The sequence below is a fragment of the Cinclus cinclus genome, chromosome 7, assembly GCF_963662255.1.
Source record: "Cinclus cinclus chromosome 7, bCinCin1.1, whole genome shotgun sequence".
In the NCBI taxonomy this organism is placed as follows: domain Eukaryota; kingdom Metazoa; phylum Chordata; class Aves; order Passeriformes; family Cinclidae; genus Cinclus; species Cinclus cinclus.
In genome coordinates, this window is record NC_085052.1 from 289,266 (window position 1) to 302,332 (window position 13,067).

The window sequence follows — 13,067 nt, forward strand, 5'->3', positions numbered from 1 at the left end:
AACTCCACTGTTGAATAGTCCAGAGAGTGGTTAATACCCATTTACATGGGCACATGTTTAAATACCAGAAGGGATTGGGACAGCCTTTGGAGAGGGAGGCTCCCGGCTGAGCAGGGGCTCACCCTGGGGCTGGCACTGAGCCTGTGGCACAAAGCAGCTCTGGCTGCTCCTGCTGTGCCACTGCCAGCAGTACACGGCCATGGTCACAGCATTCTGCCAGCCCCAGAAAAATGGCACACTGGAGTCACAGCCTTCACAAGCTGTTTGTGATTTGGGCCTGGATCTTAAACACAACCAGACCACCAGGTCCTATCCAGTACAACTCCCTCCAGAGGTGGCCTATGGCTCTGTCCTTCCTAAATTCTACTTTAGGAACTGATGTGTCACCTAGGAGCCAGCCCTTACTGCCAGTGCTGTACACTGAGTATTAACTCCCTCAAGATGTCCTGGTGTCTAGAGCAGTCCCATACACATCAGACAACTGTTTCTTACAGCTTTGGGGTCTACTGACACACAGATTTATAAACTGCACCAAGTACAGAACACTACAGAACAAACTGTGACTTCAGCTGTCCATGTATAAACTGTAAGTGAAAGTTTCTGAATCAACTTCAATTATGCCTAATTAACATTGCAGAGTGGCTGGGTAAAGTTCTGATTACTGGGCTATGCTACTTTAAAAAAAAAATCAGTAGAAAGTCTGTATTATTCTAGTGCTTTGAACACTCACATAGGCCTGAATATTAGGTAGGAAGAATGAGAAAATGAATTTGATTAATCTTCCAATTACACCTTTTGTGTGCTCATGCAGCAACATTAACCAGTAGGGGTAAGGCATTCCCAAGATGCAGAGCACTGTGTCAGGCTCAGAACCCCCTGGGTTCACCCTACTTGCTCTGCAGCCCACTCACTTTCCATAATTTGGGGTTAGTGACACTTTTTTTGTTTGATGGGGATGATTTGGAAACTCACAGATATGAACATAGAAATGCTAACGTATTGGTACCAAAGCAAGCACTCTGCAGTTTCAGTCCTGCAGACTGCTGGCAGTGTGAAACCCAGGAAAATCTGGGGGCACCCTTCATCAGTGCTGAGTGCAGGAGGTAAATCTATTGCAGTGTGACTGACAGGGGCTCTCAGACAGCAACATCCTCAGTAACACCATCACACCACCAGTGAAGAAAAATGGCATAATAGTTCTTTGAAGTGATCACTGTCAAGTGATCTCTGAACACTGATAACTATGGCAGCCACAGGGTAGCAGAGCAGGTTTTAACCCTTAACAAATGCAGTATGAAGTATGAAATGCAGTAGATTAATATTCTGAATTAGTGACTTGACTTTCACTTCAGCTATGCTTTAAGCTTCTTGGCTAAATGACTGCCCTACAGAAAGGATTCCAAGAAGAAGTTATTGGTTCCATAGGCAATGCTGTAACATCAAACTCCTGTTTTTTCAACAGATGGACTCCTCATCAGGTAAGGAAGGAGAACAGCACCACACCTGAATGGGGGAAGCCAGCCTTTGGCACACAGGACATTTCCCACAGTTTGATTTACAAAATAAAAACTTTTGGCTCAAAAGATACATGCCTACCCTCAAGGATGCAAAAAAGACACTGCAATACCTCAGGGAATTAAAATGGGAAAACCGTAAGATTAAGCTGTTTTTCAGTCTGGGTGTTATTTCTGACACCAACTTACCTGGAGCTTGAGCATTCAAGTCAAGGTTATCTCAACTCATAATGGGTTATCTCAACTCATAATGAAAAGGGTTTAGTACATTCTTTTGGCTTTATCCAAATCTCCCAGTCACCCCTAACATCAAGATGCTACTGGCACAACGGTCTGTACTGACTGCCTGTACTATAAAAGCGTGGCGTTCTATCACAGATATTTAGGAAATGCCTCTTGTTTTTTCTCAGAGTAGGAAGGTACTGCAGCACTTCCTCTGCCTGCAGGAAATTATTCTGACTCACTGTGAGCTATAAGGAGATGGCAAAAGTCACAACCACACATTGTTAGCTACTTGCTGGATGTTCCTGTTAGAAGTAGTCTTGGCCAAGTCTGACGTCAACACTAACATTACTTTGTTAAGTCACTGTTACATTTTCTACATGGGAAAAAACAAAAGAGAAATCAAACCTGGTAGGGTCTACAACAGAAGAAAAAGAGAAGTCCTACCTCTACGACTGCTTTGGCATCCAGTCTAAAGTTGAAATCTCCAAAGACAAAATACGAAACTTTCTCAAACCGCTGATCTATAATTCTGGAAAAAAATGAAAACAGAACAAACCTGTCATTCAGCTTTACATATATGCAAGAAAGTACAAAGACACACATGTTAACCTTAAGCACAGTCTCAGAAATAATTATTGGAACCATCAAAACTAGCAGTTTATACAGGACCAATATATTAACCATATTTTCCAGTTGATTTTCTTTACTTAGGCAATTCTATCTCCAGCCCCTGTACAACAGTGCACCTGATTTTCCATGCCTGGCTGACAGAGCAAGCTGGGGGAAAGCACATTTGCAGCAGTTCACACAAATCATGCAGAAGTGGCATTTGGGGACCATGGAAACCTTGAGGGTGTCGTGGAGCTCCTTCAGACCTTGGAAAGTTTAAGGATATGGCTTTGGGCAGGTAAGAATTAGGAATGCTGACTGAACGGTGAGTTCAGAGTATGTCTGAGCTCACTGACACATAAGCAACGTTACCAGTGTTTTTGGGTACTTTGTGAATCTCATGAGGAATGACATGGTAGGGCCAGACATCCATCATCCCATCTGACACTCTGAGGATCCCTGAGGTTCCCAGACTGGCTACAGTTCTCTCAAGACAGCTCTCTGTGCTGCTCACAGCACATTTTTGCTGAGGCTGTAGGTAACACCTAACAAGTAATTGCTCCAGCTGTGAAGATTGACTTTTTCCTCAAGCCTTTGCTCAGTCCTACCCAGGGAGATATGGCATTACTATCCATCTTTCAAATCTTGTATTATTAAAAACTGTCATTATATTATTAGCTGATCTATTATTAACAATAGTTGGGAGGTACTCTCAACAACACACAATTTTACCTCTTCCAGAGATCTTGGCATTTAGAAAACCACCAAGTCACACTTATTTTCAAACCAGGAATCAATATAATTCATCTCCTATCAGTGGCTGAGAAAGGTATGAAACACCCAAAACTTGACTGCCAGAGACACAAAGAATTCATACAGACAAAATGCTCAGAACCCCCCTGGGTGTGCAAGACGTGAGAACTAAGGAATGAATGCAGGCAATAGGCTGTGAACATTCTGGGAACACATCAACATGTGAGCATTACACTGTCAGGTAAAGCACTGTCCAGCAGTGCTGGTCAGGAGGAATTGTTTCAAATTCAATTTGTTTCAGATGGCTTTTAGTTCTGGCATTACATCTCTTTAACCTCAAAGCTATAGGGAAAGTTGTAACACTGGATCTGATATGAGATACTGCTTCTCCTCTGAAAGCATCTCACAGTTTTCATCAACAGTAATCTGTTACATAAGGAATATTATACTATGGAGAAAATCGTGTGCATTGGGCCTAAGACACTGATCATTTGAAGAAAATCTCCTGCAAAGACTTATCTGTTTCTGCTATGAAAATCTCCAATCCACCATTTAGCTGACAGATTATTGCAGGCACTGTTAATAAATATTGCCCACTGTCAGCTCCCAGCATCCCTGAGAAAAACCTGTCACTCCTGACCTACACAAAACATTAATTTGATTAGTGCCCCCGTGGAAAATTGAAGGAAAATAAGAACTTAAAAGTTAAACCATTTACATTGCCACAGTTTGCTAACACTATCATTGCAGAATCGTATCTGAAACTTCCACATCAGAAAAACAGACTTCTGCTTTTCCAGCTATCCTGAGTCAAGTATCAGCTTTGGCTCTACTTGTTGCCATTTACTGCTGACAGAGGAGTGACAAATACTTCAGGAATGCCATCAAGGGCCATTGAAGGCCTCTTGAAACAAATTGGGATTATGAGAACCATGCCTGTGATTGAATTATGCAGACAGATTTTCCAAATAAACAGACTATTCCCAAAATTGTCTGTGAAAATGTCTCCAGACTGATGACTGAAGCAGCTGATCAGTCTGCTTCTGATCAATTAATTAAAACTCAGCCATTTCATAGTCCTGCACATTACCTGATTTAAACATGATTTGCATACAAATCAATGCCAGCTCTACAACTGATAATTTTATCCAGTTTCTCCCCTTATAGCTTGTTGTGCTGGACATTTTAGAAATAGAGTCTCACGACAGAGTTCAAATGTTGCTTCTCCAGAATGATGCTCCAAGTGGCTTCTGACACATCTCTTTTCACAGGTGGTGAATTTAATTCAGGTGCACAAGAAATTTCCCAGCAGCAACACCTCAAAGCATGCACACATTTATGTACTTACTAAGTGATGTGGGGTCCCTAACAATGAAAATTCCTTCAAGTGACTCAACTTAATAAGTGGAGCTTATTATTTGTCCTGAATCTTAGACGTCTTTCAGCAGTTTGGAAATCTGATAGCTGTGTGCCAAAACATTTCCTGGTGCCTAAAACTGCCCTGAATCAATGGCACAAGGACCGGTTTTCCTGACTGTGCTTTCAGAGTCAGACCCCAAGTCTGCAAAGATGCTGGCAATAAAGAAGAGTACTGCAATGTCCCCTGCCCTGGGAAGGTGCAGAAAAGCTGCCTGTCACTGAGGGCACTGGGACAGAAATGGGGCACTGCCAACAGCCAGTCTGGCCAGGGACACAGGGAAGGTCTTGGGACTGGGGTGAGAGCTAAACTAAAGTCCTCTGTTCTTTGTGTTTCCATGTTCTAAGCCATAAATATGTACAGTTCAACATGTGTACAGGCAACTGAGAATTCAGAAGACATATTAAAAAAAAAAAAAGAATGAGCACTTGCAGAAAAACTAGGAAGGCTTCCAAATCTATGTCATTCTCCTTCGCTTTTTGTTTCGAAAAAATATCCTTCCTTTAACCATGAATCAAATAGTCCTTTAAATTGCCACCATGAATCACTCAATGAAGTGATAAATCTGAACCATATAAAAAGAAAACAGCCAGCCCATGTCACCAGTATAAATCCTATGGTTTTCATGGGAGGACTCAGTGCCATTTCCTTTAACAACTTTCACCAGCTCATCCCAAAGGGTTTTGGCACACCCAAAGGCTCTATTCCTGTACAACTTCAAATAGCTTTTGACACTACAGGTGATTATCAGTTAAAGATTTCATGACTGTGCAGAAGGCACAGGCACTTCCCTCCCACCATTCTGCCTGCCAGCACACACAGCATGTCCCCAATGCCACTGCTGGCCACACTGCTGTTGTGACCTGTGCGAGGCCATCAGCAGGGGACAGGGGGTCAGAGTGGATCCAAAACTCGAATGCAAATGAAACAGAAAACTTTTCCAACAGATGACAGCCAGCCTTTCTTTGCCAGAAAGAGAAGTCTTCATTTTGGAAAGCGTGGAAGAACACATTCACCCTTCTCATCCTTTGCTCTTGTTCTGGAAGGAATCGCTTACGGGAAAAAAGTTTTTAACATGTTTTAAAACATACCAAAGAAAGATCTTTACTTCTGTATGTTTTGGAAATCAATATAAGAAACTGGCAAATCAACCAATATAACAAACTGGCAAATCAGCTGCACTGGGAAAAAAAGCATGCACCCATCTGGGCTTAATGCTGTCCCTGGTAAACTTCAGAGAACACAACTATAAACACCACAGATGATTTCTCCTCCACCAGTTTCAAAAGCACAGAACTTGTTACCGCACAGGGAGTCCTTGATAACAGATTCTTCATGCCTGGAACACATTACCTTCACTGTTTTGCCAGTTTCAAACTAATTCTACATTTTTAATTGATGGCACCACACTGAAAGTTTTCTGCACTGAATGGGTGTCTGTTTGTCTTCACATCTTGTATTTTGAGAAGTGGCAGACAAATTGAATGAAAGAGCCAAAGAGCTTTTTAGGCATGACAGGGCAGTAAGAGAAGAAAACATTCAAGCAATTGTTACTTTCAAGTAGAGTTTACAGTCCAACTTATCCCCATGCTGAAATGTTTTGATGAGTTAAATCCACGATTTGTACTTTTTTTAAGGAGCAAACTTGACTGTCACTGCAAATTAACACTAAATTGCTCCTGCAATTTATTTGCTGCAAAATAAATACATATAATTCTTCTTTTGGTCTAACAACTTCTATTTGGCTCACTCTGGGTGAGAGTAAGTAAGTAATGCAAGATCTTTACAGGCCCAGAAAGAAGCTCCTGTGTTGCACTGGAGACATCCTTGCCCTGCTGTGTCAGTCAGGCTTTGAGCAAGACCCATTTCATTCCCTCAGCAGAGGCTTTGGTCTGGCAGACCCGGACACACCGTCCTGTGACAAAACCATCTCTTATTCTGGGGGCATCAGGTGAATGATGAGGAACCTCTGACCTCCCTGAGCTGTGTTGCTGAACAGGCTCAGCCTGGCTGGGATGGGAGGGGGCTCAAGGCAGAGGTCACCCAGGTGCCATGGCAGGGGCCTGGGCACCTCAAACTCCTCTGCCGTAAGGACAGACCTCTCAGCCTGGGTGCCAAGGTTTCCTCAAAGCAACTTAGGAAATGTCAGATCCCTACCAAGAGTAGAACAAGGAAGAGGCAGAGGTTCCTCTTCTCAATACTACTGGAGTCTGGGCTTGTTCATTAATTTCAGTTGCAGGGCAACAGAGTTCAGGGCAGTCCTAAAGTGAACAATTCTGTTCAATTGGAATCTCTGAAATCCTTTTGCAGTTTATTTCAAAGTACTCATTGTAGCAGCTAAAAATAAAGTTACTTGATGAAATGCACCTTCTTTTATAAATGCTCTATGGGGCACTATACACATACTTCAAAGCATTGACATTTAGCCAGAAAATTAGAGGATCAACTTTCCCTTGCTTTCCTACTTTTCCTCTCCTATGCTGTCCCCTCTTCACAGAATGGAGAAGACAAAGAAGCAGTTAAATATCAGCAGTTTGGTCATGGAAGAGAGCAGCTGAACATGATTCAGTGTGACAAGAGGCACTGTGATTTGGCTAAACCGTTTCTCAGGGCACTTTGTAAGGAGGATCAGCAGCATTATTCCTTTAATAGCCATGTCGAATGCAATAGCCAGCTGGGTTTTGTCCCAGACCAAGGTATCAGCAGCAGGTCAGAAGGTAACATTCTGTTTACACGATTATTTCCTAAAGCACTTATCTTCTCCTCGGTGTGAAAGTTGACTTTTCTGTTTGTAAGGAGGCCTAAAGAATTGAGGGAATGGGAAAAATTAGCTCCACTGAGCTGGAGCTGAATGGCATTAGGCGGGAGGTCTGAGGGAGGCTGCAGCACCGCTCAGCAGGACACCTTATTAGCCACGGCATCACAGTTCATTCAGGCAAGCTGTACCAGTGTCACCAGCATTCCCACACAAAGACAAAGTTCTTCACACAGTCTATAAACATGCCTCCCTGGCCAATTCATCCTAACTTGACACTGCTGAAAAGAGGGGCTTGAGGGTTTTGGTTTTTTTAAAACACAACAATAACATAACAAAACAAAACAAAACCGTGCAGCTCTGCCAAGCAGGCTGAATGGGGGCGAAGGAGGGACACTGTCACATTTCTTGGGAAGAAACAATCCAAAGGTCAAGGCATATTTTATTCAGTGAGCAAATTTTTATAATAACTAAATGTGTTTAGGATAAATACCAGCTAATATGAGCTGCTCCATCTTTCTCACACATCTCTCCACAACCTATTTATATTTCTGTGCGCTATCCACATGTGGAAGTTACAGACACAAAAGCTTTTACAAAGGACAGAGAATCAAAGAATGCTTTGGGTTGGAAGGGACCTTAACATAAGACTGCCTGTATAAAATGTCCTCTCCTTAGTGCAGGAGTATGAAGATCACAAGTAACACACTGAGACAAGAGGACCAGTTCCCTCCCAGTGTGACCATCATCTCTCAGGACAAACTGCTCACTCTGTTTACTGCTGACCTGTGCAGAGCTGGGAGCCACAGGCTCTGTTTGGAGTGGACAGAGCAGCAGCAGAGCTGGGCTGGGTCCCCACAGGGCTGTGAAAATCCTCTCACACGGGGTGAAGCGTCCAGGGAAGCCCTGGGGCACTCGCTGTGCCCGGCCCCTCGACCCCGTCCATGGCAGGAGCCACTGTGCCGTGACGCCATCCACTCCCCTTTCCTGCCCAGCCAGGATCCCGCCTGGGATCCTTCAGAAAAGGCGACCTTCAGAAAAGTGGCTTGGCCGTCCTGCTGGCAGAAGCCAAGAGCTGGCTGGGGGTGGCAGGTGACCTTTGGATGACAAGGTTACACACACCCTCTTCTCCAGGGATCTGTAATGCCAGAGGCAGCAACAGCTCCTGCAGTGACTTCTGGTGGAAAGTTCAGGAACGACAAACATGAAACATGACTGCTACAGCCCCATCAAGGAACTGAAGGCCAAGAGGATGGAAATACAGGTTTTGGCATACACCAACCCAGACCATTTGGATTTCTGCTGTTCCTATCTGCATTGCTTTTTCTTTTTTAAGTTTTACTCAGAGAAGAATTCAAACACCTGCACCTGGAGAACTGGTCCCCTCCAGCAAAGGTTTCACAGAGAGCTTTGAAAGAGAACCCTGTCCTCTCCCATGTACTACCTTCCTCTGCAGCTCTGATGGTGCTCAGCTCACACCCTTTTGCAATTTCAGATATACATTTGAAGACAAATTCCAGAAAACCCCTCATCAGTTCTGAGTACAAGTTACCTGGTGACTGATAATTTAAGTGTGCCTCAAAAGCCATAATGAAAGTGCCTTCATTGGCATGCCCAAGGTGGTGTAGTGCTGTCATTAAAAAGATAACGTTTATAATATTTTTGTGCCTTGTTCTTTCTGATATAATGGCTAAAACCTATTAATAACACCAAAATATCGCAAAAGGTCAAGCACCATACAGCAAGATGAAGGGAATTGTCAAGAAGCTTAGGCAATCATCTTAGCACTCAAGACATTTGCCAGGGCTGTTTAACTAATATGTGATGTTCACTTTTAATTTCAATATAGTGCCATTTGGGCAAAAATGTTGTATTTTTTAATTAATTACAATGTCAGCAGCTATTAAGATTAAAAGAAAGACCACATCAATAATAAATACTTAATCCAAAGAAAGGATTACTAGAAGAGCAATAAAAATCAATTTTTAGAGCTGGAAAATTGTGACTTTTTCCTCACTTGACTGGTATTTTCATTATATTGACAAACCCATGATCTTACCTGACACTGACATTCGCCTAATGAAATAGCAGCCCTGGATAATGATGTAAGGACTTGTCAGTTCTGCTACAGGACAACAGAGCACTACAGCATCGGCGTTATCATACAAAGAAATTTTTATGCTCTTCAGCTGATACAAGACAAAACTATAAGAAGAAACCAGAGAAACTGTATGTCTTTTTGAATCTTTGCTTTATCATGGAATATTAAGGTCCTTCCACATAGCTTCTGAGCTCGTCAGGGCTGGTGACACTTGGTGCTCAGCCGACAAGAGGTAACTGCCCTCTCTTTCTGCATGAAGCCCAAGACATCCCAGCTGTTCCTTTTTGTTCCACAGGCCTCAAATGTGGGGAGCAAAGCCAAAATCCTGTGGTCACTTAGTGTCAAAAGTACAAACAGTGAGACAGAAATAACCAGGATATGTGGCCATAGGATACTGATCCACTGTTAAGGCTTAGAAAAGTATTTTCTGTGATGTAGCTAGAGAAACTCAGGCCAAAGGCACTGTCTGTCCTAAACAGCTCATGGATAGGAATGGCGCTGCGATTGTTAAGGAATTTTGCCAGATCTGGGTCTTGCCAGACCTACAACAAGCATTTTTCCAGTTCCATCTCCTGTGCTGGCTGCATGGGCAGCAGATGGTGACAGGACACAGGCCACATCATCCACAGAGAGCTGCCAGTGATGGGGACCTGCAGGCTCCCACCATCCAGCCTGGGTAACAGCTGGGCTCAGGGCCACTGTGAATTAAAAATAAACCCAAATGTTTCTAGAAAAAGGCAATGCAAATGGCTCAGACCGAGAGAGAATTCACTAACAAAGGACTAAACAATGCTCGATGCTGAGAAAAGCTCATGAGCAACCAATTTTACATTATCCCTTTGAAAATCACACTACAGTGGAGCACCAAAAGCTAAGAGAGGGAACAAAAAAAGGGGTGAGGACAGAAACGTTTGAAGTGCTAAAGAGAAGGGAACAACCCCCTTTCCAAAGAGCATGGCCTTCAAAAAAGTTAAGAGCTGTCAACATTAGGTTTGAACAATTAAAATTCTAGTGGATATAAAAGGAGCAGGACTCATTTTCCTGTTGGAGTGAGGAACGGACTCTTGGGTGCATCTTAAACCCAGCACTGCTGGAATGAAGACAAAGAACTCCACGACAGGTGAGGCAGCCACGTGGACTCACCTGTCCAGCCCTGAGCAGTGCCTGCCCAGGCAGCCACAACCTCTCAGCTCCTGCCCAGGCCACCAGTGGCTGGAAGCCCTGTCCCTCCCAGCTGAGCATTTCCCTGTGAGGGATGATTGAATCTTTCCAGGACATGGAACACAGGATGCAGAGCCCACAGCCTCCTCCCACAGTGCTCCCACCTTAAGGGAGTCAAAATCTGCAAGGTGGCTACTGGCCAGGTGCCCACAGGCTCCAGTGAGAGCAGAATGGGGCTCTTTCAACCATTCTACATTTTATAACTATCAGCTCACAGCATCAGCTCACAGCCAGCACTGTAAATAAAATCACAATAGCAATTTATTTTCATTTCTCTGCAAATGAATAAGAATTGAATCAACAGCCCATATAGATTCTTCTTAATTGAATCACAACCATCCTAGAAGATATGGCTATAGGATAGGAGATTAGAAAAGGCACAGACCACAATGGATGCTGATGTCAGTGTCACCTTTAGCTGGACACTAATGACTTATCTTTGTCCACCTCCAGGCTCTCTCAGGAACAAATTACAGTAAAGAGAGAAACGTAACTCAGTGAGAACATGACACACTCTGCACATTCTCATATAAAGCCACTTTCTGAGCAAAATCAGACAGGCAACAAGTTACTTGCATTAACTTCTTTTTTTAAGGGTTATTCTCTTTTCTTGCATCACGTTTGATTACACATGCTCTCCTGAGAGCAAGGCTGTTACAGCAAACCCAACCCTGCCTGTGCACTCTGCTAGCACAGACACAGCAACCAGCAGGAGATCCTGGTGATGGAAAACTGGCAAAAAGGAGTAAAAAGCCCTTAGGGAAGATGAGGTGGAGGATCTGAGTGCCACAAGACTTCCAGGATCCACATCCACACTGCTGGACAGGGACTGTGTGGACAAACACCTGGCTAAAACCTCTGCAGGAATCCTCAGAACTTTACCTGCAGCATTTCCTCTGAAAGAGCCAGTTCTATTCACACTGGCCAGATACAGCAAAAACTGGCTTAGTAGTGCATCTACTCGACTTTTTCTTTAAATGACACCCTTCTCTGTGATACCTGCGAGTATCTCAAGTTCTGGATTTTGGATTTCAGATCTTCACTTCCAAACCTGGTGCTGTTCACACAGATTTATCATAAGAGAAAAATCAGATATTTACCATTTGAATAATGAATACTGAAAATTTATTACAGTCTGTTCAGTTTATAAAGCCAAAAAGAAAAGGAAATAAAAAATAGCTCCAAATGCTGAAAATAACAGAGTAAGGGCAACATTACTGACTAGGATAACAAAAAATTATCATTCACTTGATATGGAACTGGATTTATTGTGTCCTTAAAATTATACTAGTGTATGCTTTCCATTACAATGCATACCAGTACAAAAATATTTTCCTGCTAAAAATATAACCTAAATAAAATTCAAAATGTGTCTGTGCAGAGAGTAAGGACACGCAAGTTGATTTTTTGACAACTGCATCAAAAATGCCAAAGCTCAAGTCAGCAGAAAAACAAGTAGTAAGGAAAAGTGACTTTGGCTGTATCTGACAGGCTGAGAATAACAAGACAATTTTGCTGGATTTACTCTTTAAGGAGCATTATTATCCAAACACGCTAATTTTGAGAGCACTTAACCTTCCTTTAAGGGGGAGAATGACTGAATACTAATGAGCTGAGCTTTGGGTGTTTAATGAAAAGCCTTCGATTTGAATTTGATCCAGGGGTTTAAACCTTTGTTAGAAGACATTTGGCTGGAAGGGTTATTTGCCCTGAGAGTGCTTTCTATCTGAATACACAGAAATTTCACTACTCATTTGAAGGCTCATGTTAGAATCACTGTGGCAAAAAACAAATAAAGTAAAAACCAAACCAAACCAAAAAAAATCCCATGCTCTCCTAAAGCGAGCTGCTTTGAGGATCTTCCCAAATGACCTAGATCTTTAGAGCGAAGTTTTCCTTTGCCTAGAAACTAAGTGGCTTTTCTTTTGCTCATTCAGCTGCTAGTTCTGGGAAAAGCCCAAAGAGAAACATTTAGATTGGAGGGGTCTTTGAGAAGAGGTGACAGTTGACTGATGAGCATCCATAAAATGACAAAGAATAGTTGTGTGGAGCCAGTGCATCACATCGCCTCTCCCTGGGAAACTAATTGCTCTGAATTGTTAATAGCAACATTATTTTTCTGGCAATCATTTCTTTTCAATACTCAAAATCAGCATGAAACAGCTCCTTTGACCGGACATAAAAGTTAAATGTCCCAATGTTGATCAAATTAACTTCAGCTATGTGACAATGGACTATATTTGTGAGAAAATAATGAAGGGCACAAAGGGGAGCTTTATGCCAAGATTTCACAGTTGTAATGTAAAAATGTTTCTGTTGAACTAGGCCAGGGAACATTTCAATAGAAAACAGAAGAGCACTGTCACTTTCATTAAAAAAAACCACACTCATTTTATGGATCTCAATGCTCGAGATAACTTCAGGAAGTTTAGATTGCTGGCACACCAAGAGCCAGAGCTCAGGCTAACCCTT

General features: G+C 42.7%; 1 protein-coding gene across 2 annotated transcripts in view; it reads right to left on the reverse strand.

Moving 5' to 3' along the window:
- The window catches only part of INPP5A (inositol polyphosphate-5-phosphatase A), a 176,942-nt gene that overhangs the window by 55,139 nt on the left and 108,736 nt on the right, over positions 1–13,067 (reverse strand). For both annotated transcript variants that reach the window (XM_062496501.1, XM_062496500.1), the window contains exon 9: positions 2,184–2,268. In XM_062496501.1, the coding sequence (XP_062352485.1) occupies positions 2,184–2,268 (85 nt within the window). The remainder of the gene's footprint in view (positions 1–2,183; positions 2,269–13,067) is intronic.